Source organism: Molossus molossus, unplaced genomic scaffold, assembly GCF_014108415.1.
Source record: "Molossus molossus isolate mMolMol1 unplaced genomic scaffold, mMolMol1.p scaffold_m16_p_2, whole genome shotgun sequence".
Lineage (NCBI taxonomy): Eukaryota > Metazoa > Chordata > Mammalia > Chiroptera > Molossidae > Molossus > Molossus molossus.
The window spans coordinates 27,298,680-27,325,979 of NW_023425355.1; the positions used below are offsets into that span (position 1 = coordinate 27,298,680).

Below are 27,300 nucleotides of genomic sequence, written 5' to 3' on the forward strand. Positions count from 1 at the left end.
GGGAAAAGAATACAATGTAGAGTAAATATGTCTGTGTAAAGGCACTAAGGTGTGAAAGGAAGAACAAGAAGTTCAGTGTGTCCAGAATGAGAAGTTATGGGGTAAATGTTTAAAACTAATCTCAGGACATAGGTGGTGTTTGCTTGTGAAGAATTTGGTATGCCCTGCTAAGAGTTCAGACTGTACTCTCTGCCAAGAAGGAGCCAGTGAAAGAGTTTTTGTTTGTTTGTTTTTGAGAAAGAAAACAACCCTGGTAAAACTTATTTCTTCTCTCTCTAAATATCTCCCTTCTTTAATCTCTCTCTCTCTCTCTCTCTCTCTCTCTCTCTCTCTCTCTCACTCACACACACACACACACACATTTAATATATTCACTATTTTCTAACACATATGTTCAGAGTGAACACTTATTTTGATTTCAAGGGCCCCACAATATTGTCCTATTCCATTTATTCAACTTTGTTTACGTAACATTCCCCTGAACCCTCTAACCAGTTAACCCAGACCCCTCTGACCTAACAATGAACTCTTGTTTATGTCATCTTCCTTTCCAGAGAACAGACCAAGGGCCACCTCTTCCCACAGGGTGCTCAGAGAGTCCTCACAGTTTACACCATATATTTTGGAATTATATGGTCTCGTGCTATTTTCTAACTGTTTATGCCCCCCTTTCCTCTACTAAACATAAACACTCTGGAAGTTGGAGAATAAGCTCTTTAAGATCAAGGATCACACGGTTCTTACTCACCACTGTCCCCTAGTTCTTAGCTTATAGTAGATACCCAATGAAGGTTACTTTCCTAAGCATATAAAATTGTAATCAAGAACTGTGTTTTAATTTCTGTCTCCTTCATTCCATAAGAGCAAGGATTTTGTCTTTTTTGTTCACTTATGTCTCTCAAGTACCTAGAAGAGTGTGTGGCACATAATAGATACTTAGTAAATATTTGTTGAATTAATTATGGATTAGGATATCTGGGATATCTGTTCACCATCCTTAACAAGTAGATGTTTGATAAATGTATTGAATGAATGAGACCATGATCATATCTTCAACTTCTTTATACCACTATCACTGTTGAACACATGGTAAACACTCAATACATATTTATTATTGGTGAACTAGAAATTAAGCAGACTTGTTACTGAACTTTTTGTTATCATAAGCACATTTCTTCTCTTCATAGATGAAAAGAAGTTACCAATTTGCTTGCACACAGAGGAAAGAAACCCTTTCTACCACAATTAAAATATTTCTGCTATGATCACTGATTTTCCAAGGATGGAAATATCAAGTCTGAGGGGAGGAAGAATGTAAGGAGTTGGACTACACTGTGGTAGAATAGTCTCATTATCAGATACTAAAAAGAAAGCTTGCTTAGTAAATAGAAACATGTTTCTACATCAGAGGACACTGGGAAACAGCTTAGCAATGGCTATAACCTTGCCATGCACAGATCATCTAAATTTGCTTCAACAGCCTTCAGCTAAAGCCTCTCTAAGCATGCTTTCCCTCCACTTTTATCATGGGAAATCAGTCTTTATTCTTCAGCCAAGAAGTGCATGGTATTTTTTGTAAACAACATAATCTTATCAGAAACTGAAGTCCATAGAAGTTAGGTAATCAGTGCTAAGGTTTCAAAGTGTGTCTGACCCTGTACATATAGATGACAAGGCAATTTGGAGTGTGGGAGTACTAAGGAATTACAGGGAAATCTCCAGGGAATGTCAGTCAACTATGCTCTTCTCTTCTTCTTCGAGTTTGGGAAATTCCTTTTCATTCAAACTTGATGTGATGCTGAGTCATAAAAGGATGTGTTCTTCAGTACACCACATCTCTCGGGAGGCCCTTTAGCCAGCCTCTGTTAGTCATTACTATAAGCACTGGCATGGGGCCAGTGCCATTCACACTTTCCCCTGTTCTGCAGCAGACGACAGACCGAGTTCCTCTAATCCTTGTGTTCTTTCTCCCCAACCTCTTTAAAACTCCTTTCTGAGGAAGAAACAGCTATAGCTTGGGGGCTAATATAGCTTTAAGGAAACTTTTGGCAGATGCGGATGTCCTAACATCTGGGCAGTTTTAACAGAATCCCGGAGGCCCTGACAGACCGGGAGCCACTAGTTCTAGGAATGTTAAATTAGAAGTTTTTCGACTGATGAGAGAAGCAGAGAAAAAGGAGAAAGAGAACGAGGAGAGAAAAAGAGAGCACCAAAACCCATAAAACAGGTAAGATCTGCTGCTTAACCCTTCCACACTACACTGCCCCCCTTTCACAACCATGGGGGGTAACAAGACCCATGACTTGGGCAACATGGCTGGGGGTGAAGGTGGGGAAAGAAGTTATTTTATGAAACTGGGTCATATGCTGCTTTTCATTTGAGCTGTGACCTGGCTGCAGACACAGGTTCTCACCACCTTCCCCGATGCTCAGCAGAGGGATGGCTGACTCTGGTGAGTCAAATTCTCAGTCTGAAATTGTGGAGGAGGTGAGTGGGGAAGCCATCACAGTCTCAGAACATCAGATCTAGAAAGAAAAGCCCTTCTTGTTCCTGAACCAAAGAATTGGATTGAGGCTGAATGTGGGAGGCGGGTTCAGTGATTAGTTTATTTAGCTATTCATTTTCATGAATTTATCCTCTTTCTTATTTTTTGGTTCCCTCTTTCTGCTTTTATCTTTTTCCTTCAGCTCTGGCAGATTACTTCTCTTTCTAGCTTCCTTCTCACAACTTTCCTCTTTCCTTGCCCCCCTCATTTGCTCTCACTTTTTCTCTATCCTGCTTCCTTGCCACTGTCTAGACACAGTCTGAAGTCAAGTAGCAATAAATTGGAAGATGAATTTGTGTCATTCTTGGACTTCTCATGTCCCTTGGTGTCCCTGGCCAGAATCTGCCATCTTTTTATTTCTCCATTTCTGGGATTGACTCCTCCCCGAGCATGGCATTTCATTGAAAGTATATGGGTGAATAGGTGCTTACTGAAAAGTCCACTGGCTAGTTTATACCAATGGGCAGCAAATTTTAATACTGTCATTTATGAGGTATTTGCCTACTGGGAACCACAAAGCTCTAATTCTATTAGAGTGAGGATAGGACAGGAAATGAAAGGGCAATTGGAGCTTGCTCACCCTCTCCTCACATACCTCAGTAGGTTTTTCTCAACCTCGCTAGACTTCCTGCTGTCTCAGCAGGATAAAACTAGAAGGTTAGGCTGGACTTGAAAGCCAGAAGCCACTACCAAACCACTAAGCTTCAAAAACAAAAGCTGAGACCATAGCCAGGGTATAGGTACTGCTAAAGACATCTAGTCCTGTCCACTACAAAGTTAGTAATAATAACTAATATATATTGATTCTTTCCCTATGTGCCAGGAAACAATCTGATCTATAAAGGAGATACAAACAACAGTGTGGTGATTGCCAGAGGAAAGGAGGTGGAGGGAGGTAGAAGAGGGTATGGGGGGATAAATGGTGACTGAAGAATACTTCACTTGGGGTGGTGAACACACAATACAGCACACAGATTATGTATTGTAGAATTGTGTACTTGAAACTTATATAATTTTGTTAACCAGTGTCATCCCAATAAATTCAATGAAAAGGAAAAAATAAAGAAATAAAATAAGCTGGAATAAAGGTAGATGCTATTATTATTCTAATTTTATAGATGAGGAAACTGAGGCTCAGAGAAGTTAAGGAATTTTCCCAATGCCACATAGCTAATTAGGGCAGAATTAGATACATATTCAGATGTGTATAACTCCAGTGTTCAAACTTAGTCCATACAGGCTAATACTTTCCCAGATTAGTAGTTAAGGAAATAACAGTTAAATGGATGAAACCATCAACTGGCAGCCTTTAGATCGCAGGATTCCATCTTGATGCTATATGACTTTATGTTGGCCCTTTCCTGGTCTTGTTACTTCAATGACCCTCTCTATAACTTGGACCACGGAACATTTGCATCTGATCTCTCACCATGGTCAATTGAAAAGTGACTGTTTTATATTCTTCTCCTTCTGGGAAGAAAGAAGACTGTAAATTACAAATAGTCTTCTTATTCTATAAAATGGAAGATCCTTACAAAAGGGAGATGATATAACAGGCATTCATTAATTTAAAAATCTCTCTTCTTCCTTGCAGATCCCACATTTCTGCTTCTTGTCACTTTTGGAAGTTCATTGATGGCTGATTTATGAAAAGTATTTTTCTTTGTCCTGGTACTTCTGGCCACCTATTCCTATTCTTATTGCCCTAATAATTCCTACCCCTTAAAAGGATGACTGGTAAAATAACTCAAAGAGGAGCTCTCTCTCTGCTGCTGTTCCTTGCTCCAGCAGTGACACCAACATGGTTAGCAGGTAAGTTCTAGGAGCTGTGGCCCATTATTTCTATGGAGGGCAGGGCCTAGACCAAGTCTTGGAGAAGGGAAGAGGTAGACTGCAATGAAAGATACTTAAATTAGATACCAAGAAGAACTGTTCTCAAAAACAAAGACGGGTAAATGTTACAATAGGCTACAAAGGGAGGTGTTGAGGCAAACTAACAAGAGATATTTGAAATCAGACTGCACTGGCTAAAAAAGAGAAGGTTGGACTACATGGTTTTTGAGGCCATTGTCTCACCTGCTTTGCCTGCTTCTGCACTTAGCTTCCTCCCTCCCTCCGTCCCTCTGTCTCTCATTCCCAGATCTGATTTACCCAATGAGATTTTTATAGCCCCTTTCTGCCAAAGATGTTAATGACAATACAGATCACATTCTCTCAAACAGGAATTCCCCAGTTTCTTCTGGCTTGTTCCTTACTTCAGAAGAGATGGAGAGTTCTGGATTCCTGAATGTTTCATCCTTTGCCCCTGGAGACACAGAGAGTTGAAGAGAACAAACTCAGTGAGGAGAGAGAAAAGGGGAGTAGGAGGAATGATGGAAAGATAATGAAGGGGAAGACAGAGGTTTTTGATGGGGCCCAGCTGGCATTCCAAGTGCTAAGAATATTCTGTGGCCTGCAGTGTCTGCCTTCATGGGGGTTGGAGGAGAGTAGGGGAAACAGACAGTCCCAACCAATGGAATTAGGAAAATATCCAGAGATGAGTAAATAACAAACTGCTTCCATCATAGCCGCAGTCATTGCAGCTAAAATTTTCCACATGCCCTGGGCTTCTGGTGGAGGCCTTTGGCAATAGTTCTGTTTGCCTGGAACAGCTGCATGAAGCTTTCAAACAAATATGCAAACTTCTTCCCCTCTTTGGCTTAACCTGGCTTTGTAGGGGGTGAAGCACAAGGGCTGACATTGAGATGAAGAAATTAAAGTCAAGCCCTTTGCAGAGTGCACGCTATTTGGGGTTAAAGGAGCCATCCTCCCCAACCTTCCCAAACTTCAGTTCACGTACATAAGACCAAAACCCAGCCAAAGACCATTGAAGACCTGTAAGAAACCTCATGGAATACAAATGCTTTGACCTTTCCCGGGGTAGAAGCCTGAACTATTGAAGTCTTGAGGAAAGAGCAGTTTTATTTTAAAACTTAGATTCATATGAAGTTCTCAAAGGGCTGTTTGCAAAGGTGGCACTTCCACTTTCACAAGAATCACCAGGGTCACCACTCCTTCTGAGGAGCCAGTCTGTGAGATCTCTGACAGCCCTGCAAACCCCCTCATTCTACCCTATTCTGTTCTTAGGAGGCTAAATGGTGGGATAAATTTGGAAATTTTTCAATCCTTCTTCCCCAAATTGCTAGCTCAGCTGCCTGAGCTTGCTCCACTTATTTGTTCATTTATTCACTATATATATTGACCACTGTCTATGCATCCAGCACTGTTTCATTCCTGACTATAGTGTTGTTCTCAAATGGGAATGGTACAAAGAAAGCCAAGTATAGATTCGGGACAAATCAGTAATAGGACCCAGGAATAATAAGCAGGGGTTGGGAATGGTTAATCATATAAATAGAGCAAACAATGGGTTAAAGGTGTATATTGGCATATCTGTGCAGTTCAGGAAGTCAGACTGTATTTGCTATTATAAGCCAGGCATTAGTGTGGATCTGAAAATAGTCTTCAAATGTCAGTTACAGTTCCAACCATACCTTTGTGAAAGGCAGTAGAGGGTCTGATTGTACTTTGGAAGTTGGAGGAACTCAGTAACAGACCCCATAGTAACCACTGAGGAATGCTGCCCAGACCTCTCTCCCCCAGGACTGAAGAGGCACAAGCAGATAGAACACTGTGAAAAGGGTGACCCTCTAGTTTCTTATATCTCATCTCAGTATCCTAATATTTGCAAAAAATACCCAAAGACAGGCAGAGAAAGGACATTGAAAGCCTTAAAGTAGTAAGGTGGCTTAAGATCATTCCTGTCACAAAGCAAACTTGGCACTGGGTGCAGCTACCTCTGCACCCTGGTGGAAACTATAATTATCTGACTGAGTCTTCCCCTCAGCTTTCCCACATCCCCTGTAATTCTGGAATGATGTAAAATGCTTGGTGGCCTTCGATCCCACACAAACAGAGTAAAAAGCTGGATTGCAAAAAAGGGTTGGGATTTTTAGCCCTGCTGGGCATTGTTCAAATTCTCCCCTACTTCTATCTTTAGTGGAGTGTCTGATTTGGTATTGAGAGGGTCAGATAGCCCTGGGCTGGAATGTTCACTCTACTCTTTACTAGCTGGGAGACTTGAACTACTCTCTTCACTCCTCTGAACCTGTTTCCTCATCTGACATTAGAGAGAAATAAGGGTGTTAACCTCACTGAGAGGTTAGGATGATATAATGAGATAACACAGGTAACGGGCTGAACACAGAACACGTGCTGATTGATATTAGCAGTTGTTGTTATTATCCAGCCATAGGCCTCTGTCACTCCTATTTGCTCTTCTGGTAAACAGAAGCTTGCTCCCTGATGGCCATTTTCTGACAAGCAAAGCTCTGGAACAAGAGTGCAGGGACTGAATCCTTTAGGGAATCACACACATCTGGCCTCTTGTTTACAGAAGCTATAAGGCTTTGAGGCTAATGCTAAACTGAAACAGCTGACAAGAATTCTGCCCTTCACAAATGTCCCACATGAGAAGAGAACAAACCTGAACAGAAGTAAATGAAATACAGAACTGAAATGGGAAAATATAAAAAGTCAAGGGAAAGAGTAAAAATGAAGTCTTTCCTCTGGAATGAGGGCAAACCTACAAGGACATGATTTCATAAGGCAAACTTTCAATTTGATTCAGTCCCTTGTTCATCAAGTTGGACTGGTTTCCCAACACACACACCCACCCCCAGTCTGTGGGGAATGGAGGAGCTTCATCATCTAGCCCTCTACTCCACCCTTTTGTGAAGGGGGCCCTGAGCCTCTTCCCAGAGAGGAGGCAGGCGTGCTTGTGGTCTGAGTGTTTATACAGGCCAAAGGGCTCCAGCACTAAAATCCAGCCCTGTCCTGTAAGCACACTCCTGGAAGTGAGGAATTGTCTTTTGACTCCAGCACGGCTGGCTGCTGTATTCCTGTGCGTGCATTAGGGCTCGGGGAGAGTGGAAGGAGGGTTTCCTGAAACTTCACTCCGGAAAGGACCAAGTTGTATTCCAATTAGTTCGTGTTCATGACTGATTTCCTGCCGTCTGGTGAAACACACTGTTTAGTCTCCCAGACAGCCGCAGACCTGCCTGCACCAGAGACTGGGCCACTTAACAGAATGGGGGTGGGCTGGGAATGTTTTCCAGCTCATTGGCTACCTGCTAAAGCTCCTGCTGATTAGAGGAAACGGAAATTTCTCCAAAGGACCCTGCTTGCTTTTTCTTCCAAAACAGGACAAACTGCTCAGGACATTGAAACTATCTTCATTTCCCCTTGCCTTTTGAGCCCTCTTTCTTTGCCTTGGCATGCCACCCTTAGCAATGGCAACCAAGTGGCAAAAGGCTTGTGCCCTGTGGGCTAGTGGGAGCTTGAGAAATCATTTCCTTCTCAGGACTGTGAGCAGGCTTGTCTTGTCTCTAGTGGAAAGACCCTTACTCAGGCTCTATTTTTTTCCTTCTACCCGGGACAACTGTCCAACCTCAGAGCTTGGTCGTGAGCAACTCACAGGAAATGGGTCATTTATAGTCCAGACTGGCAGGATTGACAGGTGGTCAAGATGTTTGTTTGTTTGCTTTTTCTTTTAAATGAAGGCTTCTAGTGCTACCAGTACCCCTCTTCCACCTCACCTCAAAATCTCCCCCTTTATGCACCTGAGGTGCTGAGGTTTGCCCACAGTAGTTCTGCTGTTTTTTTTTGTTTTTGTTTTTTGTTTTTTTTATCCTCACCCGAGGACATTTTTCCACTTTTTGTTCAGGTAGAGTGGGAGGGAGAGAGAGGAACAGAAAGAGAGAGAGAGAAACATCGATGTGAAAGGAACACATCGAGTGGCTGCCACCCACACAACCGACCAGGGCCGGGGACAAACTGCAACCGAGGTACGCGCCCTTAGCGGGAACCGAACCCGGGTCTCTCAGGACCGCAGGCCGACGCTCTAACCGCTGAGCCAAACCGGCCAGGGCAGTTCTGCTGTTTTACAAGGCAGAATTTCCCCCACTAAATATCCATCTGGCTTGCCGCCCATAGAGTGTCATGTCCTTGGGAAGAGATCAAGTTGAAAAGAGGAAAGTTGGGAAAGAATTTGAGTGAGAAGTCAATATGTCACCTTGATATTGTCTTATTCATTTTAGGTTCAGGCTACTACCCAGATGAAAGCTACAATGAAGTATATGCTGAAGAGGTCCCACAGGTCCCTGCCCTAGACTACCGAGGTAATCTTCATTGCTTCTCATGCTTAGGAGGGTCTTTCCTGGCCTAAGGCCTAGGCCATGCCTAAAGCACCCTTTTTCAGTTTGGCTCATATGTGCCAAAACTGAAGCCCAGAGGATCAAGAGCTATGATTTCCAATCATGAACTTGGTTACTGATTTGCTGTGTGACTTTACCTTTCTAGCACTAAGGTTGCCAATCTCTTACTAATTGTTAAGTATTGACTGAGTACCTCCTGTAATCCTAATCCTGTGCAAGGTAAACCTATGAATGATACATAAACGTGTGCCCATGAAGGAGTTTACATTCCTCTGGAGGGAAGGATTAGTGAGGGGGCAATAAAATTAGCACATGAAGAGCAAGTGTGAAACAATGTGGTAGCAGCAAATGCAATAGGAGTTAAGAAAAAGAAGTCAGGGAAAGGGTCATGAAAGACTTTATTTAGATTAGGTTTTGAATGATGGGTGGATTTTGAGAACTAGAAAAGGAAGGAAAGGGCATTCAAAAAGGCAGATGCCCACAGATATAGAGGTAAGAACAAACCTCTTAGAGGAAGGAACTAGGAACCAGCCTAACTGGAGGAAGTAGCAGAAAATAAAGTTGAATATAAAATAGTGAGACCAAATTAGGAAAGGTTCCATGATCTACAAGGCTCTTCTAAGGAGGGACAGGAAGACTGTCTCTGAAGAATCCTGAATAGCTATTCTGTGCTAGAAGGAAAGTTAGACCAGATAATATCTCATTTCTCTTGCATTTCTAAGATTCTTTGTTTCTATGCTTTCAAGCTATGCAGAAAGTTTAGCTGTTGTACTATGATTTATAGAGAGCCATCATATGTGTTTGCCCAGGGGACTGACATGGTAAATGGTAATTTTAGAATATTAATCTCATTATTGTATATAGAAAGTAGGGATTTGGTAGGGGTAGAGCCTGAGTCAGGGAGACTCTCCAGGAATCAGTAACGGTAATGTTGGTTAGAGATGATTGAATGTAGTAGCAGAGAAATGAAGAATAAGGATGAGCCCCAGAGATGTTTCAAAGAAAGAGATGGCAAAACTTGGTACAGATTTGACGTACCAGAGGCTAAGAAGCAAAGGAATGTCTGAAAGCATCCAGTCTGAGTACCTGAAAGAACTGTAAGGCCCTGCTCAGAAAGATAAGGTTAAAAAAGAAAAGTGGTTTTGTGCAAGTGCTCTATAGATTGTGGGAGTAAAAAGATGGAGCTTTGTGAGTTATCTGCTTAGATGGATGAGCTGTCTGAAGGAGCAGAGGTCCAAGGTCAGAGCCTTAGAAGACATCTACAGATGTGAGTAGAAGAAGAGGAGTCAACAAGAGAAAAAGAGACAGTTAATGGTCAGCCATGAAGGAAGAGATCAAGATAGTATCTATTATAATACAGAAGCCACAGCAAAAGAGAATTTTAAGAAGTGTAAGGGACAAGAGATCTACTGTGTCAGATATTGCAGAGACAAATTGAGGGTATTGCAAACATAATATTTGGCAAGAAGGTAAATGGTAATCCTTGAGAAAATAGGTTCAATCAATAAATGATCAGAACTTTGGACTTCTATATGCTCCCTTCTTGATATCTTCTACTTATCTTCTTCTTGCTGCCAAATAGTCCTACTGCCTCTCTGTCTCAGCACCCACTAATTTCTAAACTCCCTACAATCTGTTTCCACAAATATCCATGCTTAAACAACATGCCTTGAAGATTACAATTATATCCCAACGCCCAAATCATATGGCCCTTTCTTGAGCTTCAATCTTCCCAGTCTCTCAGCAGCAGTGAGCACATCTCTCTCTTCTCAAGCTTCCTTCCTTAGTGTTCATAACATTTCATTATTCTGGTCAAAGTTGAAGCCAAGAAGAGAGAGGGGCTCTGTAGTGGTGATAAAACAGAGACTGAGGCATGGATCTGAACTTTGGGTGACTCTGACATGTCTCCTGAGTTCCTGGACTACATTTCCAGCTGCTATGGACACTTCCATTTGGAGATATCTAAAACCAAATTCTTTCATCTTCCTTGGAAAAGGCTCTACCAGATGATCTTCCTACTTTAGATAATGGTACCATCATTCTCTTAAAAATAACTCAATGGCTCCTTAACTAGCCCCCATCACCTTTAATAGCCCCCTTTTCCTCATCACTTCTCATGAGTCATTCATCAAGTAATGCCATTTCTTTATTGACCCATGGATTAAAACTTGTTATCTCACACTTGGATAGCAACACTTGCCTCCTAACTGGATTATCTGATTTATGTTTTCCCCCACTTTAAGCCTACTGGGCCACTGTGACGATTTCTTACAAAATTTAGCCTCAATCTAGCTGCCCAGCCTGGAAACTCATTACCCCTTCTTCCCACATGAAATTAATGCTTTACCCAGCTTAATAGAACTCTGCTCTGTTGCCTGACTGCGTTAGCCCACACTGAGCTTTTCCTCGTCCATTCATTCTTTTATTCATTTATTCAATGAATATTAATTGAGTACCTACTATGTACCTCTTCTTGAATAAATGTTTATTATCTGGAACACTCATTTGGCATTCATTATGTACTGCCTCTTTGGTTTACTTTTTATTACCTTCAACAAAATAGTTACCTATTTAACAGAAGGAGCCATGTACGATACCCGCTCAGAGCTATGTAAAGAGTAGATGCTCAAAACATGTTTACTGGCTGGTTGGCATTCTGGGAGCAGAAGCCAGATTGCAGAAGATTATAAATGGGAGAAGTGGAATAGGAAAAGCAACAGATGCAGAAGGTACTCTCAAGAGGTCTGGCAATTCTGTGATGAATATCAACTTGCCCCATTGGTTATTGTAAAACCTGTATAAAGCCCTTTTAGAAAAATATAAGCCATATGACAGCCTTTGGCTTTGGAGTCAAGTGCCTCCTGGCTCTCCTTGGGATTAGTTTCAGGGCATAAAGCTAACTGAGTGAGGTTATCAGTGTTGAGGGCAGAGGGGTGGCCAGGAAACTACAACCTGAGATTCCCACCCTCCCTTTTAAGATCTTTGTGATCTCATAATCCCAGCTTCACAACTGTAGTGCTTAAGAGACTTTCATAATTTGGGGATGTTGTCTCCAGGTGTTGTTGCTTGAAGCAGGATGAATGGTAGCTCAAACTTAGACAGTCCAGGGAATGCCATTTCCAGGACTAGATGTAGTTTACACACACAATTTCATTTGATTTTCAAAACAGCTCTATGAAACGGATTTATTGACCCCATATTACAGATCAGGAAACAAAGCTCCATTTAGAGAGTCCATTTAGGAAGCTACATTTAGAGAGTCATAGAGCTCAGAGGTGGCAGAGCAGGAATTTCAACCCAGCTCTGTCTGACTTCAAAGTCATTCTTATTCTATCTCTTTCATCAAAAATGTGACCTAGTGTTCTAAAAAGAATTTTAAAAATAAGAGTTAACCAGTAAAAACAGATCATTATTTTACCACCCATGGAGCTTGGTGCCATTTTCATTCATCTTGGACTTTCTTATTCTGACTCCTAGCTTGGAGTCAGATTCCCTTCTCTGAGGTCTGTCCTCAATTCTCTGAGCTGCCACATTCCCTGAGGATTTCAGCCCTGGGCAAGCTGGTAACTCTGCCAGGGTTGTCTGGAGATAATCACAGAGAAGGCCCTTTTAATACTGTTGTAAACACATTGTTTCCTTTGTAATTCCTGAAAAGTGATAGGTGAATAGCTGCACATATCAGAGACCATGGGCCTGAGTTCAAGTCCCAGCTCCTCCACCTTCCAGCTCTTTGACCCCAAACAAACACCTTTATGTGCCAGTCACTGTGCTATGTATTTAATAAATGTTATTTTATTTAAATAAATTACATGTTTGCAGTGGTATGGGAAGATCTCTAAAACACATTAAGTTTATAAAAAAAGTATTGATGGGAACAGTGGGCATAATATGCTACTCTATATGTTTAAAAGCAGAGAAAATAAGAATCTATAGCAATATTTGCTTGATATGCATAAACAATTAACAGTGGTTTTATAAGAGGGGAGCAAGTGGCAGTATGTGTTGGGAACAAGGGTGGGAGGGAGACTTTACTGTGTTACATTTCATACTTTTTGAATTTTGAACCATGTGGCTACATGACCTATTCAAAAATGTAAATGTGTATTTCAAAATAGAAACCTAACATGCTACAGTGGCAGATATTGTGGTTAGAAAAAATATTGGTTTTAGAGCCAGTCAAAGCTTGGGTTCAAAGGGTTCAAATCTCTGCCCCTTACTTGCTGAGGAACTGTGGGAAAGTTAGTTCCTCACTTGCAAGATAGGGATAAATGCTTCCCAACTGCAAAGGACTGTTGGGAGAACTATTTGAGATGATGGATGTGAAATGAAAATATAAAGCATGGCGCCTAGCACACAGTAGCTACTCAGTAATCACTAACACATTTCCTGCAAAATATTTTCACTGTGCAGTATTTAGCCATGTTCTTAGTTTCGGTTTCCATCAACATTCTTTAGGTACAGTTGTTCAGCGACTTATGAATCTCCATAACTGTACTGTCATATCTCCTGTATTTCTGCATCTCATCCATATCAATGGCATGAAGACATTGCCACATGCCTCACTTACTTCCACATAGTGTGCCCACCAATTTCTCCTGCTCTACCAGTCTTATGGCCATACCCCAAATGGAAATGAAGTCAGTCTTGAAGGACTGGTTCTTGAGGACACCTGAAGATCAGTACTTTTTTTTTTTTAATTTTCTTTTTTTTTCTTTTTTTTATTAATTAATTTATTTTTGTTACAGATGTTTCCCACCCCCTTGATTCCTCCTTCCCCCTCCCTCCCTGCCCTGTCCCCAGCTTTGTTGTCCATGTCCATTCTTCATTCATACATGCATATAAGTTTTGTGGTTTATCTCTCCCCCACCACCCCCTCTTCTGGGGATTGTCAGTCTGTACCCCACTTCCACGTCTCTGGGACTACCCCATTCCTCAGACTGTTATGTTCATTATATTCCACAAATAAGTGAGATCATATGATACTTGTCTTCCTCTGTTTGGCTTAGGATAATACTTTCCAGGTCCCTCCACGTTGTCTCAAAGGATAAGAGATCTTTCTTTCATACAACTGCATTATACTCCATTGTGTATATGTACCACAGCTTTTTTATCCATTTGTCTACTGATGAACATTTGGGCTGTTTATAGATCTTAGCTATTGTAAATAGTGCTGCAACGAACATGAGGGTACGTATATTCTTTCTGATTGGTGTTTCAGGCTTCTTCGGGTATATTCCTAGAAGTGGGATCACTGGGTGAAATGGAAGTTCAATTTTTAATTTTTTGAGATAACACCATATTGTTTTCCATAGTGGCTTCACCAGTCTGCATTCCCACCAGCAGTGTATTAGAGTCCCCTTTTCTCCACACCCTCATCAACACTTGTTGTTTGATGATTTCTTGATGGCGGCCATTCTGACAGGTGTGAGGTGATACCTCATTGTTGTTTTAATTTGCATCTCTCTGATGATTAGTGATGTTGAGCATTTCTTCATATGTCTCTTGGCCATTTGTATGTCCTGTTTTGAGAGGTGTTTATTTAGATCCTCTGCCCATTTTTTTATTGGGTTCTTTGTTTTTCTTTTGTCGAGTTGTATGTCTATGTATAAATTGGAAATTAACCCCTTATCTAATATATGATTGGCAATTATGCTCTTCCATACAGTGGGGTGCCTTTCCATTTTGATGATTGTATCTTTTGCTATGCAGAAGCTTTTGAGTTTGATGTAGTCCCATGTGTTCATTTTCTCCTTTGTTTCTGTGGCCTTAGGTGATGTATCAGTGAAAATTCTGCTGCGTATGATGTTTGAAATTTTGTTGCCTACAGTTTCTTCTAGGATTTTTATGGATTCATGAGTCACATTTAAGTCTTTTATCCATTTTGAGTTTATTCTTGTGTATTGTGTAAGTTGATTTTCTAGTTTAATTTTTTTGCATGTACCTGTCCAATTTTCCCAACATCACTTATTAACAGACTGTCTTTACTCCACTGTATGCTCTCGCCACCTTTGTCAAATATTAATTGAGCATATTGCCTTGGGTCCATTTCTGGGTTCTCTGTTCTGTTCCACTGGTCTATATGCCTGTTCTTGTGCCAGTCCCAGGCTGTTTTAATTACTGTGGCTTTGTAGTATAACCTGAAATCTGGTAATGTGATCCCTCCTACTTTGTTCTTTTTTTTCAAGATTGCTGTGTCTATTCGAGGTCTTTTTTGGATCGATATGAACTTTTGAAGTATTTGTTCTAGTTCTGTGAAGTATGTCATTGGTATTTTGACGGGGATTGCATTGAATTTATAGATTGCTTTGGGTAATATGGACATTTTAATGATGTTAATTCTTCCAATTCATGAACAAGGTATATGCTTCCACTTTTTTTATATCTTTCTCTATTTCTTTTTTCAATGACCTGTAGTTTTGTGCAAATAGGTCCTTTATTTCTTTGGTTAAGTTTATTCCTAGGTATCTTAAATTTTTGCTGTGATGGTAAATGGGATTGTGTTTTTAGTTTCTCTTTCTGTGAGTTCATCATTGATGTATAAGAATGCCATTGATTTCTTGACGTTAATTTTGTATCGTGCTACTTTGCCAAATTCATTTACTAAGTTAAGTAAATTTTTGATGGAGTCTTTGGGGTTTTCTACATATAGTATCATGTCATCTGCGAATAATGACAGTTTCACTTCCTCCTTTCCAATTTGGATCCCTTTTAGTTTTTCTTCCTGTATGATTGGTGTGGCTAAGACTTCTAGTACTATGTTAAATAAGAGTGGCAAAAGTGGGCCTCCTTGTCTTGTTCCTGTTCTTAAGGGAAATGCTTCTAGTTTTTGCCCATTGAGTATGATGTTGGCTGTAGGTCTTTCATATATGGCCTTTATTATGTTGAGATATGATCCCTCTATTCTCAGATTGCTGAGCGTTTTTATTACAATTGGGTGCTGGATTTTGTCGAATGCTTTTTCAGCATCTATTGATATGATCATATAATTTTTATCTTTCATTTTGTTTATGTGGTATATTATATTTATTAATTTGTGAATATTGTACCAGCCTTGCATCCCTGGATGAATCCCACTTGGGCAAGGTGAATAATTTTTTTGATGTATTGCTGGATTTGATTTATTAGTATTTTGTTCAGGATTTTGGCATCTATGTTCATCAGGGATATTGGTCTGTAGTTTTCTTTCTTTGTAGTGTCTTCTTCTGGTTTTGGAATTAGAATTATGCTGGCCTCATGAAATGAGTTTGGAATCCTTCCTTGTTCTTGAATATTTTAAATAGTTAGAGGAGAATGGGTATTAGTTCTTTTTTGAATGTTTGGTAAAATTCCCCCGTGAAGCTGTCCGGGCCTGGGCTTTTGTTTGCTGGGAGAGTCTTGATTACATCTTCAATTTCTTTTGTTGTTATTGGTCTGTTCAAGTATTCTATCTCTTCCCGGTTCACTTTTGGGAGACTGTGTTTCTAGAAATAAGTCCATTTTGTTTAGATTGTCGAATTTGGTGCTGTATAATTGGTCATAATATCTATTAATAATCCTTTGTATTTCTGTGGTGTCAGCTATTATTTCTCCTCTTTCATTTCTGATTTTGTGTATTTGGGTTCTCTCTCTTTATTTCTTGGTGAGTCTAGCTAAGGGTCCATCAATCTTGTTTATCTTTTCAAAGAACCAGCTCTTTGTTTCATTGATCCTTTGAATTGGTTTTTTGGTCTCCATGCCATTTATTTCTGCTCTGATCTTTACTATTCCCTTCCTTCTACTTGCTCTGGGGTTTTCTTTCTATATGCTTTCTAGTTCTTTAAGTTGGGAGGTTAGATAGTCTATTAGAGATTTTTCTTGCTTCTTGAGGTAGGCCTATAGTGCTATGAACTTCCCTCTCAGAACTGCTTTCGCTGAATCCCATAGATTTTGTGTTGTTGTGTGTTTATTTTCTTTGTTTTCCGGGACATTTTTCATTTCTTTCTTGATCTCCATAGTAATTCATTCATTGTTCAATAACATGCTATTAACTCTTCATGTTTTCCAATGTCTTTGCATGTTCTTGTTGCAATTGATTTCTAGTTTCATGCCATTGTGATCTGAGAAGATGCTTGATATGATTTCAATCTGCTTGAACTTGTAGAGACTTAGTTTGTGCCCTAACAAGTGATCTGTCTTTGAGAATATCCTATGCGCACTTGAGAAGAATGTGAATTCTGCCGTTTTGTGGTGTGATTCTCTGTAGATATCTACTAAATCCATTTGATCTAGTGTTTCATTTAGAGTCTGTGTTTCCTTGTAAATTTTGTGTCTAGAAGATCTGTCCAGTGATGTCAGCGGGGTGTTGTAGTCCCCTGCTATGACTGTATTGCTGTTGATTTCTCCTTTTAAGTCCTGCAGAAGATTTTTAATATATGTTGGTGCTCCTAAATTGGGTGCATATGTTTACCAAGGTTACATCTTTCTGTTGGATAGATCCTTTCAATTTTATGTAGTGGCCTTCTTTGTCTCCAGTTATGGCCTTCATTTTGAAATCTACTTTATCAGAAATGAGTATTGCTACCCCAACTTTTATTTCCTTTTGGTTTGCTTGAAATATTTTTTTCATCCCATTACTTTCAACCTATGAGAGTCTTTTGCTGTGAGGTGGGTTTCTTGTAAACAACATGTATGTGAGTCATGCTTTCTTATCCAGTCAGCTACTCTGTGTCTTTTTATCGGAGCATTCACATTTAAGGTGATAATTGATATATATTTATTTATTGCCATTTTTGTTTAGGGTGGTTATATTATTCTTTCTGTTTCTTCTACTAATTACAGAAGTCCTTTTAGCATATCTTGCCATGCTGGTTTGGTGTTAATATATTCTCTTAGCCTTTTTTTTTTTTGTCTGGGAAGCTCTTTATTTGACCTTCCATTTTTAATGATAGCCTTGTTGGATAGAGTACTCTTGGATTCAGATCCTTGTTTTTCATGACCTTGGTTACTTCATGCCCTTCCCTTCTGGCCTGTAGTATTTCTGTTGAGAAGTCAGCTGAGAGCCTTATGGGGTTTCCTTTGTAGGTAACCTGTTGCTTATCTCTTGCTGCTTTTAAAATTCTCTCTTTGTCTTTAATTTTTTGCATTGTAATTACTATGTGTCTTGGTGTGGGCCTGTTTGGGTTCTTCTTACTTGGGGCTCTCTGTGCTTCTTGAACTTGAATGCTTTCTTCCTTCACCAAGTTAGGAGAGTTTTCTGTCACTATTTCTTCAAATATATTCTCTAACCCTTGCCCATTTTCTTCCTCTTTGGGGACTCCTATGATGGGAATGTTATTACGTTTCCAGTTGTCCCACAGTTCTCTTAAGCTGTCTTCCTATTTTTTAATTGTTTTTTTCCTTTTGGTTTTCTGATTGGTTGAGTTTTTCTACCCTGTCTTCTAATTCACTGATCCCGTCCTCATCTTCCTTGACTCTGCTGGTAAGTCCTTCCAATATGTTCTTAATTCATGGTATGTCATTCTTCATTTCTATTTGGTTGGTTTTCAATGTTTCTATATCTTTACTCATGGTGCTGATGTCCTTTCTCATGTTGTTGAGCTTCCTCAAGATCATGGCTCTGAACTCTACCTCTGACAATTTGCTTAGCTGCATTTCATTTATCTCATCTTTGATAGAGTTCTCTTGTTCTTTCATTTGGTATTTGTTTCTTTGTTTCACCATTTTGGCTATCTCAGTGGGTTTTGGAGCCTACTAAATTTTCCCTGTGGGTGTTGGTGTTCTGCTGTTTGTGGCTCCCTCTTCTGGGTTTGGATGACCCTGCGTGGGCCCATGTTAAACACCACTGTCAAGTGTTACTTTCCTGGGTAGATTTGCAAGCCCAGGAAAGGATCAGTTATCCTCTAGCTTTTTCCTGGATGCTAGTAGTCTCAGTTACTCAGTGCCTTGGAATGTAGCCCTGGTGTTCTGCATAAGAAGATTTCCAGAGGGTGGGATAGATGCTGGTTATTAATGAGCCTCAATTTGCATTTCTTTCCCTCACCTGGCTGAATCTCCGAGGTGGGGGTACTGCTTTTCCCCACATCTCGAATAAGGAGCACAATGGCCACAGTCCTTTGTGGCTGCAGCTCAACAAAAACTCTGAGTGCCCTCCAAATCCCGGGTGTCCCCACAGTGGTGCATCCCAGTCTGCCTCCCTCTGCCGTAGCCCCCAGGTGAGTGGCTGTGGCTATTTTAATACTCTGTCCTGGTTCTCTGCACTGTGGAGAGGGCTTGGTCTTTATTCCCCAAGGGCATTGCTCACAGCTCAGACTGCTGCTGTCCATGGGCTCCCAGCCTGCCACCCTCTTATGCCTCCGTGGATTCTACCCATGTCCCTGGTTATATGGTCCTGTCCTACTGCTTTTCTGTTGCTTTTTTTCTGAGGATTTGTCTTAATTTTAGTTGTAATTCCCGTTTGGTCCTGGGTGATCATCTGCGTAACTTCTATTCACTCTGCCTCCATTTTTCACTTCCTCTATGCCTATCTTGTGTACAGCTGAGCTGCAGAGCCCTTCCTGGTGCCCCAGCACCCTGCAGGTCCCGTGGGTGACTGGATCGCACAGTCCCTTTGGGGACCTGGCTCTATGCCTATGTTATGGGCTGCTGGGTTGCACAGGCCTCTCTGGTGCTTCAGCACCCCGCAGGTCCCACAGATAACTAGATTGCACAGTCCCTGCAGGATCACACAGGCCTCTCTGGTGTCCCCGCACCCTGCAGGTCCCTCAGGAGGGCAGCTGGATTGCACCAATCTCTCTTGGGCTCTGGCTTCCCACTACTCTTGTGAGCTACTGGACTGTACAGGCCTCTGTGGAGTCCCCCAGTACTTCTTTTATTAACTGCGTATAAGCCTCTGCTTAAATATCCTAAAATACTATGGTATCAATGTTATCAGTCTCACTGGGCTATAGTTCCCAGAGGCTGCCTTCTTCTTCCTTCTGGGGATCTAATGTACAGCATGGTGACTATAGTTAATAATACAGATCTCTTGCCCTGGCCAGTTTGGCTCAGCGGTTAGAGCGTCGGCCTGCGGTCCGGAGAGACCTGGGTTCGGTTCCCGCTAAGGGCACGTACTTCGGTTGCAGTTTGTCCCCGGCCCTGGTTGGTCGTGCGGGTGGCAGCCACTCGATGTGTCCCTTCACGTCGATGTTTCTCTCTCTCACTCCTTCCTCTCTCTCCCTCCCACTCTATCTGTACAAAAAATGGAAAAATATCCTCGGGTGAGGATAAAAAAAAAAAGAAAAGAAAAATAATAGAGATCTCTTATCCTTTGAGACTACATGGAGTGACCTGGAAAGTATTATCCTAAGCAAAACAAGCCAAACAGAGAAAGACAAGTATCATATAATCTCACTTATTTGTGGAATATAATGAACATAACAGTCTGAGGAATGGGATAGTCCCAGAGAAGTGGAAGTGGGGTACAGACTGACAATTCCCAGAAGAGGGGATGGTGGGGGAGAGATAAACCACAGAACTTCTATGCATGTATGCATGAACAGTGGACATGGACAACAAACTGGGGACAGGGCAGGGAGGGAGGAGGAGGGGGAATCAGTGGGGGGAAAAGGAGAAACATCTGTAACAGAGATAAATAAATAAATAATAAAAAATAAATAAATAAATCTTTTGCCCTGGCCGGTTTGGCTCAGCGGTTAGAGCATCGGCCTGCGGTCCGGAGAGACCCGGGTTCGGTTCCCGCTAAGGGTGCGTGCCTCGGTTGCAGTTTGTCTCCGGCCCTGGTTGGTTGTGCGGGTGGCGACCACTCGATGTGTCCCTTTCACATCGATGTTTTTCTCTCTCTCTGTTCCTCTCTCTCTCCCTCCCACTCTACCTGAACAAAGAATGGAAGAATGTCCTCGGGTGAGGATGATAAAAAAAAATAAATGAATAAAAAATAAATAAATAAATCTTTTATCCATTTTGAGTTTAAAAAATAATAATACTGTATGCATGGTGTCAGGTGCATACTAGGCTTATCAGGGGGATAACTTCATAAATTATATAAATATCTAACCACTATGCTGCATGCCTGAAACTAATATAAAATAATATTGGATGTCTACTGTAATTTACACAATGGAATACTATGCAGTTATAAGAAAGAAAGATCTCTTACCCTTTGATATGACATGGAGGTACCTGGAGAGTATTATGCTGAGTGAAATAAGCCAGTCAGAAGAAGACAAGTAACCTATGATCTCACTTATTTATGGAACATTGTGAGCAAAATAAGCTGTTGATCAAAACAGATCCAGAGTCATGGAAGTAGGGAACAGACTGACAAACCTCAGAGGAATGGGGGGAGGGTGGGAGGGGTGGGAAGAAATAAACAAAATAACTTATATGCATATATTCACAACCAATGGACACAGATATTAGGTTGGGGGAAGTAGGAGGACGGTGGGAGCAGGGAGGAGGGGGTCAATGGGGGAAAACAGGGGAACATCTCTAATACTTCTACCAATTAAAAATAAAATAAATTAATTATAAAAAATCACATTGTACACCTTAAACATATACAGTTTTATTTGTCAAGTATACCTCAATAAATCTGGGGGGGGGGGGGAATTGGGATCATGTTTTTGTTCTTTTCCAGCTTCCCAACATGTTTTCTTTATAGCAGGATTCCTCTGGGCTAACAAATTTCAACTTATTTACAATAGCTAAGCCCTAACTTATTATTTCAGTATTTATCCTTGGCTCTATATTTCCTTTTACTATGTTTGCTTGTTCTATCTATTCCAATTTGATGTGTATTTTTCTTGACAGAATATGAAAGAGAAATAGAATGGAGGGATTGTTGAGGTCCCAGCCTCCCATATAAAGTCTTTGTGATGTGTTGTGATCACATAGTCAACAGCTCTACAACTGTAGTGCTTGACACTTTATGTAATTTGGAGATGGTGTCTCCAGATGGCAGCCTTGTGTCACAGCCACAGGCTCAAAACTAATGCTGAAAGCCACAAGTGTGTTGTTGATTGGAGGATAGCTTTCTCATTGTCATCTGTCTTCATTCTCCAGCTGCCTTCAAGAAGAGGGTCCAGCCTTTCTTTCTTCCTTTAACTCCTGATGCACTTTTATTCAAAGCCCCCTTGTTTTTGTCCCATAGGATTTGAGAATTGAATGAGCTCACATGGGGCTTCAGCCTTCCTGACCTTAGACTAACAGATTTTTGTCATACTGTGTATGCACCCTTGGACAGGTGGCCCTCTGCCTGTTTATAGGTTTCCCTTTAAAATCTGAACCCGCCCTGGCCAGTTTGGCTCAGCGGTTAGAGTGTTGGCCCACGAACCAGAGAGACCCGGGTTCGGTTCCTGCTAACTGCGTATACATTGGTTGCAGTTTGTCCTCGGCCCCACTTGGGGTCGTGTGGGTGGCAACCAGTCAATGTGTCTCTCTCATGTCGATGTTTCTCTCTCTCTCTTCCTCCCTCTCTCCCTCTTGCTCTATCTGAAGATAAATGCAAAAATGTCCTTAGGTGAGGATAAAAAAATAAATAAATAAAATAAAATCTGAACCCACTGAAGAGTCATGTCTATTGTGTAGCCAATGAGGTGACTTTATGATGCTTTTATGATTCAATGACCCTATTTAATACCTTTTGTGCTCAATACTGAACTAGGATTGGACTTTCATTCTTAAGCAGCCTTGTTTGATATTGCATTCCCTTTGTCTCTCTAGCTTCCATCTTTATATCATTTACAAATTATGTTAAATTTACTTATTGTAAAATTTATTCTTTTTGGTTCAGAGTTCTACAATCTTTGACAATTTCATAGTCATGTAACTACCACCACAGTAGCAAACATCAAGAACTTGCCCAGGGCTGCCTCCTTGAGCTTATCCCAGACCTCTACCCCTGATTTATGGAAACCACTGATCTATTCCTATATTTTTGCCTTATCCAGAACATTGTATAACTGGAATCCTACAATATGCAGCCTTTTGAGACTGGCTTGTTTCACTTCACAAACTTCATTGGAGATTCATCCATGTTGTTGCATGTATCAGCATTTCCTTCTCCTGTATGAATAAACAACAGGTAGTTTAACCATTTGCCCATAGAAGGACATTTGAATTGTTGCCAGCTTTGGCAATTATTAATAGAGATACTTTAAAATATTTTTGTACATAATTTTGTATGAGCACAGATTTTCATTTTACTTGGGTAAATACCTAAAGTGGGGCTGCAAAGTTACATGGCAAATGTATGTTTACTTTTATAAGAAACTACCAAAATATTTTTCCAAAGTGGCTGTCTCATTTTGTTTCCCTCAAGAATGCACAAAAGTTCTAGTTTCTCTCCATCCTCACCAATATTGGTTTTATCCTTTTTTTTTTTTTTTTTTTTTAAGTTTAGACATCCTAATGAATATATAAGGATATCTTGTTGTGGTTTTAATTTGCATTTCTCTAATAACTTATGATGCTGAACATCTTTTTATGTGCTTATTTGCCATCAGTATATCCTCTTCAGTGATGTGTCTGTTCATGTCTTTTGTCTATGTTCTAACTGAATTGTTTGCTTTTTTACTGTTGAGTTTTGAGAGTACTTTATGTATTCTAGATACCAATTCTTAGCTGGATGTGTGGTTTGCAAATATTTTCTCCAAGTTTGTGGTTTGTCTTTCATTTATTAACAGTGCTTTTCATACAATTTTTTTTTTATTTTGACAAGGTTCAATTTATTGATTTTTTTTCTTTTATTAATTGTGCTTTTGATATCTAAGACCTCTTAGCTCTAGAACCCAGAGATTTTCTCTGGTGTTTTTTTCTAAAAGTTTAATGATTTTACTTTTTACATGTAAATTCATGGCCCATTTTGAATTATTTTTATATGAGGTGTTAGACTTAGGTCAAGGTTCTTTTCTTTTCTTCTTTTCTTTTTCTTTCTACCTATGGAAGTTCAATTGCTCCAGCAACATTTGTTCAAATGGCTGTCTTTCCTCCATTGAATTGCTTTTGCATCTTTGTCAAAAATAATTTAAACATACTTGTGTGGGTCTATTTCTGGGCTTTTTTTTTTCCTGTTCCATTGATCTATGTTTCTGTCCTTTCACCAATACACTGTCTTAATTACTGTACTTCTAGTTTGCTTTTCTTCTATTGCTACAGTCCCCAGATGGTGTTATACATTAAATATCCAAGACGGAGAAGCCACATGCTACTCACCAAGGGGAGGGAATTATCACAGCAGCCTGGGCACTCGTTGTGAGCTCTCCTGTGACCGGGGATTTCGACTGATTGGACGAAGTTCGGTGCAATGCCTGCCAAGCCGCCGCTGGTCTGGAACCGCCTATTGCAGGCGTAAGTGGTGTGTGTGCAGATGCTGATGTGTGTATATAAGGGAGGCCGGCCAGCCAGCCAGACACTGAGTATATATGCATGGAGGTGTTACTATGCCCTCTGTCAAGTGCAAATTGAGAATTTTCCACAGGTGCCCAAAGTGGCCTTGCCCCATCCTAACGTTCTAGCTCATTTCTTCAACCTGTGGTTATTGTCCAGTTAATATGAATATTTAAGTATCAATCAGCCCTTCTGGTTTGGGGGGCCAAGGAGTGAATTTAAGACTTGGCTCTGGGGCCTGATAAACCTGGGCCTTCTTCTGGAGCTCTCAAGCATGTGTGGTCTCAGACTCTTTCCCACCTGTGGCAAACTGCTATACTTCCTGGCCTAAGGTTTTGGCAGTGAAGAAATGAGACATCTGTTACTCTTGTATTTCTTTGGCCAGTCACTGAGAATCCTTAGGCTAGAATGGGGGGGGGGGGCTAATACACATACATTTCAAATCATGTACCTCTTGGCTCCCAAATCCCTAACTTTTATTCAAGCTCTACAGCCTACCCGTTTTTGCCAACTGTGCTTGTCTGTTCATATGTCTATCTCTGAATGCCATTTGTAGGACACTCATGTGTGCAAGGCCCTGTACTGGTTTTTTCAGGAGCTTACTCAATTCCTTAGTTAACCCAAGGCAACTTATAGACTAATGGATAGAAACACAAATGTGTGCACATGAAGATGGTGTGACCAGATATAGAATGCTGAGCAATCAGAGAGAAATTAGGTTGGTCAGAAAAGATGCTATGGAGGAGAAAAGCTTGATAGACAGAAATAAGGCAGCCACCACACCCCTCTTGATAACTGTAGTCAATTTGTTTTAATATTTCAACCCCATTGTTTCCAAAATAAATTTGAATTGGCCTCACAAAATTAAATAATATAAGTGTATAAATGAACATAAAACCAGTTAAAAGAATGAAGATGTACATATTTCCAGGTGCTTAGAGTGAGTTAATTACTATATTTGAAGAGTGAATCTGACTTTGCCCTTCCTCATAAGAGACAAAAGGGCAAACACTTTAGATATATCATTTTCACTGCCACATAATACTAAGAAAAGAAATTCATCTGCGAAGACAAACTTTTTTTTTTCTTGGCCCTGATTTCAAAGAGGCAATTTTTGCATAAAGGATACTAGAAAACATAAAAGGCAATAATCTTCCAGTCTATTTTGACCAAGAAGCAAAATGAACATAGCTTATAGAATCTTTATGCAAAGCTCCAGTAATTGAATTTATGCAAGGTTAGAACTTAGAAATGTAAAGGAATGTGTGGCTTGTACACTTCTTTCAAGTATCAGGTATCTCAGATTAGACTTTGGCCACGCACAGGCTCACAAGCAGCTCATAGTAGCAGTCTCCACTTCTGGCACATGTAGTATCCAAAGCACATGGATTTCTCTCTCTTTTTTTTTTCTTTATTGATTTTAGAGAGCGAGATAGATAGAAACATCGATGAGCGAGAACATCAATTGGCCACCTCCTGCATGCCCCACACAGGATCAGGCCCACAACCTGGGCATGTGCCCTGACTGGGAATCGAACTGGTGACCTCCTGGTGAATGAGTCAGTGCTCAACCACTGAGCCACACCGGCTAGGCCATGGATTCCTCTTTAATTAAATACCACCAAAGTTGGCCCTCTAGGCAGTGGCCTGACTTGTATTCTCACCTGGACACAGGGCCAGCCTACTTTCACATGTAAGTGAGCCTCATGTGAAGAGTGCTTGTGGCAATACCAAAATTATACTAAAAAAAGGAGCTTTGAATTTGCTCAAGGATATCTAACATTTGAGGAACAAGAGATAAAAACTAAGAGCAGCGGAGGCTCTAAATGAGCCCAGAGGTTTATATGCATCATCCCTTTTAATCTGCACAACAGTTCAATGAAGTAGTCACATTTTAGTGGTGAAAACACTGAGACTTAGAGAAATGAGGTAATTTGTTCAAGTCAGAGAGCTTGCAATGGGTGGAGCTGGGATCTAAACTCAAATGTGATTCTCAAGTGCATGCACTTGAAAAGTAATCTACTTCTTTGAGAAACACCCCTCTCCAGCATTTCTGTACCTTATAATATAAAAATAAGAAAGCAGTTAAGTACAAAAATGTAAGGGCAGTTTGGGGTAGTGTTTTCTGTATTTTATGCTGTCTCTGATATCCCTGTGCTAGATGCCCAGGCATCACCTCCAGATAGTCCCACAGGCCACTGAGCTTGCCACTTGGTTTTCTTTTAGAGATGAGATGTCGCACATTGCCATTCATCACGAGTGGCACCTACACCTGCACAAATGGGGTGCTTCTTGACTCCCGCTGTGACTACAGCTGTTCCAGTGGCTACCACCTAGAAGGTGACCGCAGTAGAATCTGCATGGAAGAAGGGCAATGGAGTGGAGGCGAGCCTGTATGTGTAGGTAAATGTTGGTTACCCCCAGTTGTCCTGATGCAAAGAGTCACCCTGGTATTGTGTCCACAAAGAATGTGGAATCCTTACCGCAGAAGGCATTTCTGCTTGCTATGAGGGTGGCACTCTGGGTACATGCTTAAAGAAGCGATCACTTTCCCTGCAGCTGGGCTTTCTTCCCCAGTTTCATTGAGCATCTTAAATAGTGTATCTTTTACCTACCTAGTGGTGTGGTAGTGCTTCCATGGGTTCCCTCCAGGGAAGACGGGGGCTCACGAGTCAGCACCTGATTTCTAATCTTGGCAGACATAGATCCCCCCAAGATTCGTTGTCCCCACTCACGTGAAAAAATGGCAGAGCCGGAGAAACTAACTGCTCGAGTATACTGGGACCCACCTTTGGTGAAAGATACTGCTGATGGTACCATTACCAGGTAAGTAACAGATTCCCCTTATGCTTCCTAGAGAAGCTTCTCCCAGGCTCTAGGGCTGAGGCTACTATGATGACGTTCCCCAGACCTCTAACCTGAGGATCTCTTTTCAGTGATTTTTTCACTCTGTCCCATGTAGGGTGACACTTCGGGGCCCTGAGCCTGGTTCTCACTTTCCTGAAGGAGAGCATGTGATTCGTTACACTGCCTATGACCGAGCCTACAACCGGGCCAGCTGCAAGTTCATTGTGAAAGTACAAGGTCAGAAAGAAGTCTTCCATTTCCACATTGCGTATTATTCCTGTTCTGCCCTGACTCTCTAAGTGCTCACCACAA

The 27,300-nt window shown here is 41.0% G+C and overlaps 1 protein-coding gene across 1 annotated transcript in view; it reads left to right on the forward strand.

Moving 5' to 3' along the window:
• The first annotated feature begins 1,926 nt into the window (after positions 1 to 1,926).
• The window catches only part of SRPX2 (sushi repeat containing protein X-linked 2), a 31,126-nt gene continuing 5,752 nt past the window's right edge, over positions 1,927 to 27,300 (forward strand). Inside the window, exons 1-7 of the mRNA XM_036271284.1 lie at positions 1,927 to 2,227; positions 4,140 to 4,357; positions 8,683 to 8,763; positions 23,911 to 24,102; positions 26,368 to 26,544; positions 26,841 to 26,967; positions 27,104 to 27,225. Of these exons, the coding sequence (XP_036127177.1) occupies positions 4,276 to 4,357; positions 8,683 to 8,763; positions 23,911 to 24,102; positions 26,368 to 26,544; positions 26,841 to 26,967; positions 27,104 to 27,225 (781 nt within the window). The 5' untranslated portion in view covers positions 1,927 to 2,227; positions 4,140 to 4,275. The remainder of the gene's footprint in view (positions 2,228 to 4,139; positions 4,358 to 8,682; positions 8,764 to 23,910; positions 24,103 to 26,367; positions 26,545 to 26,840; positions 26,968 to 27,103; positions 27,226 to 27,300) is intronic.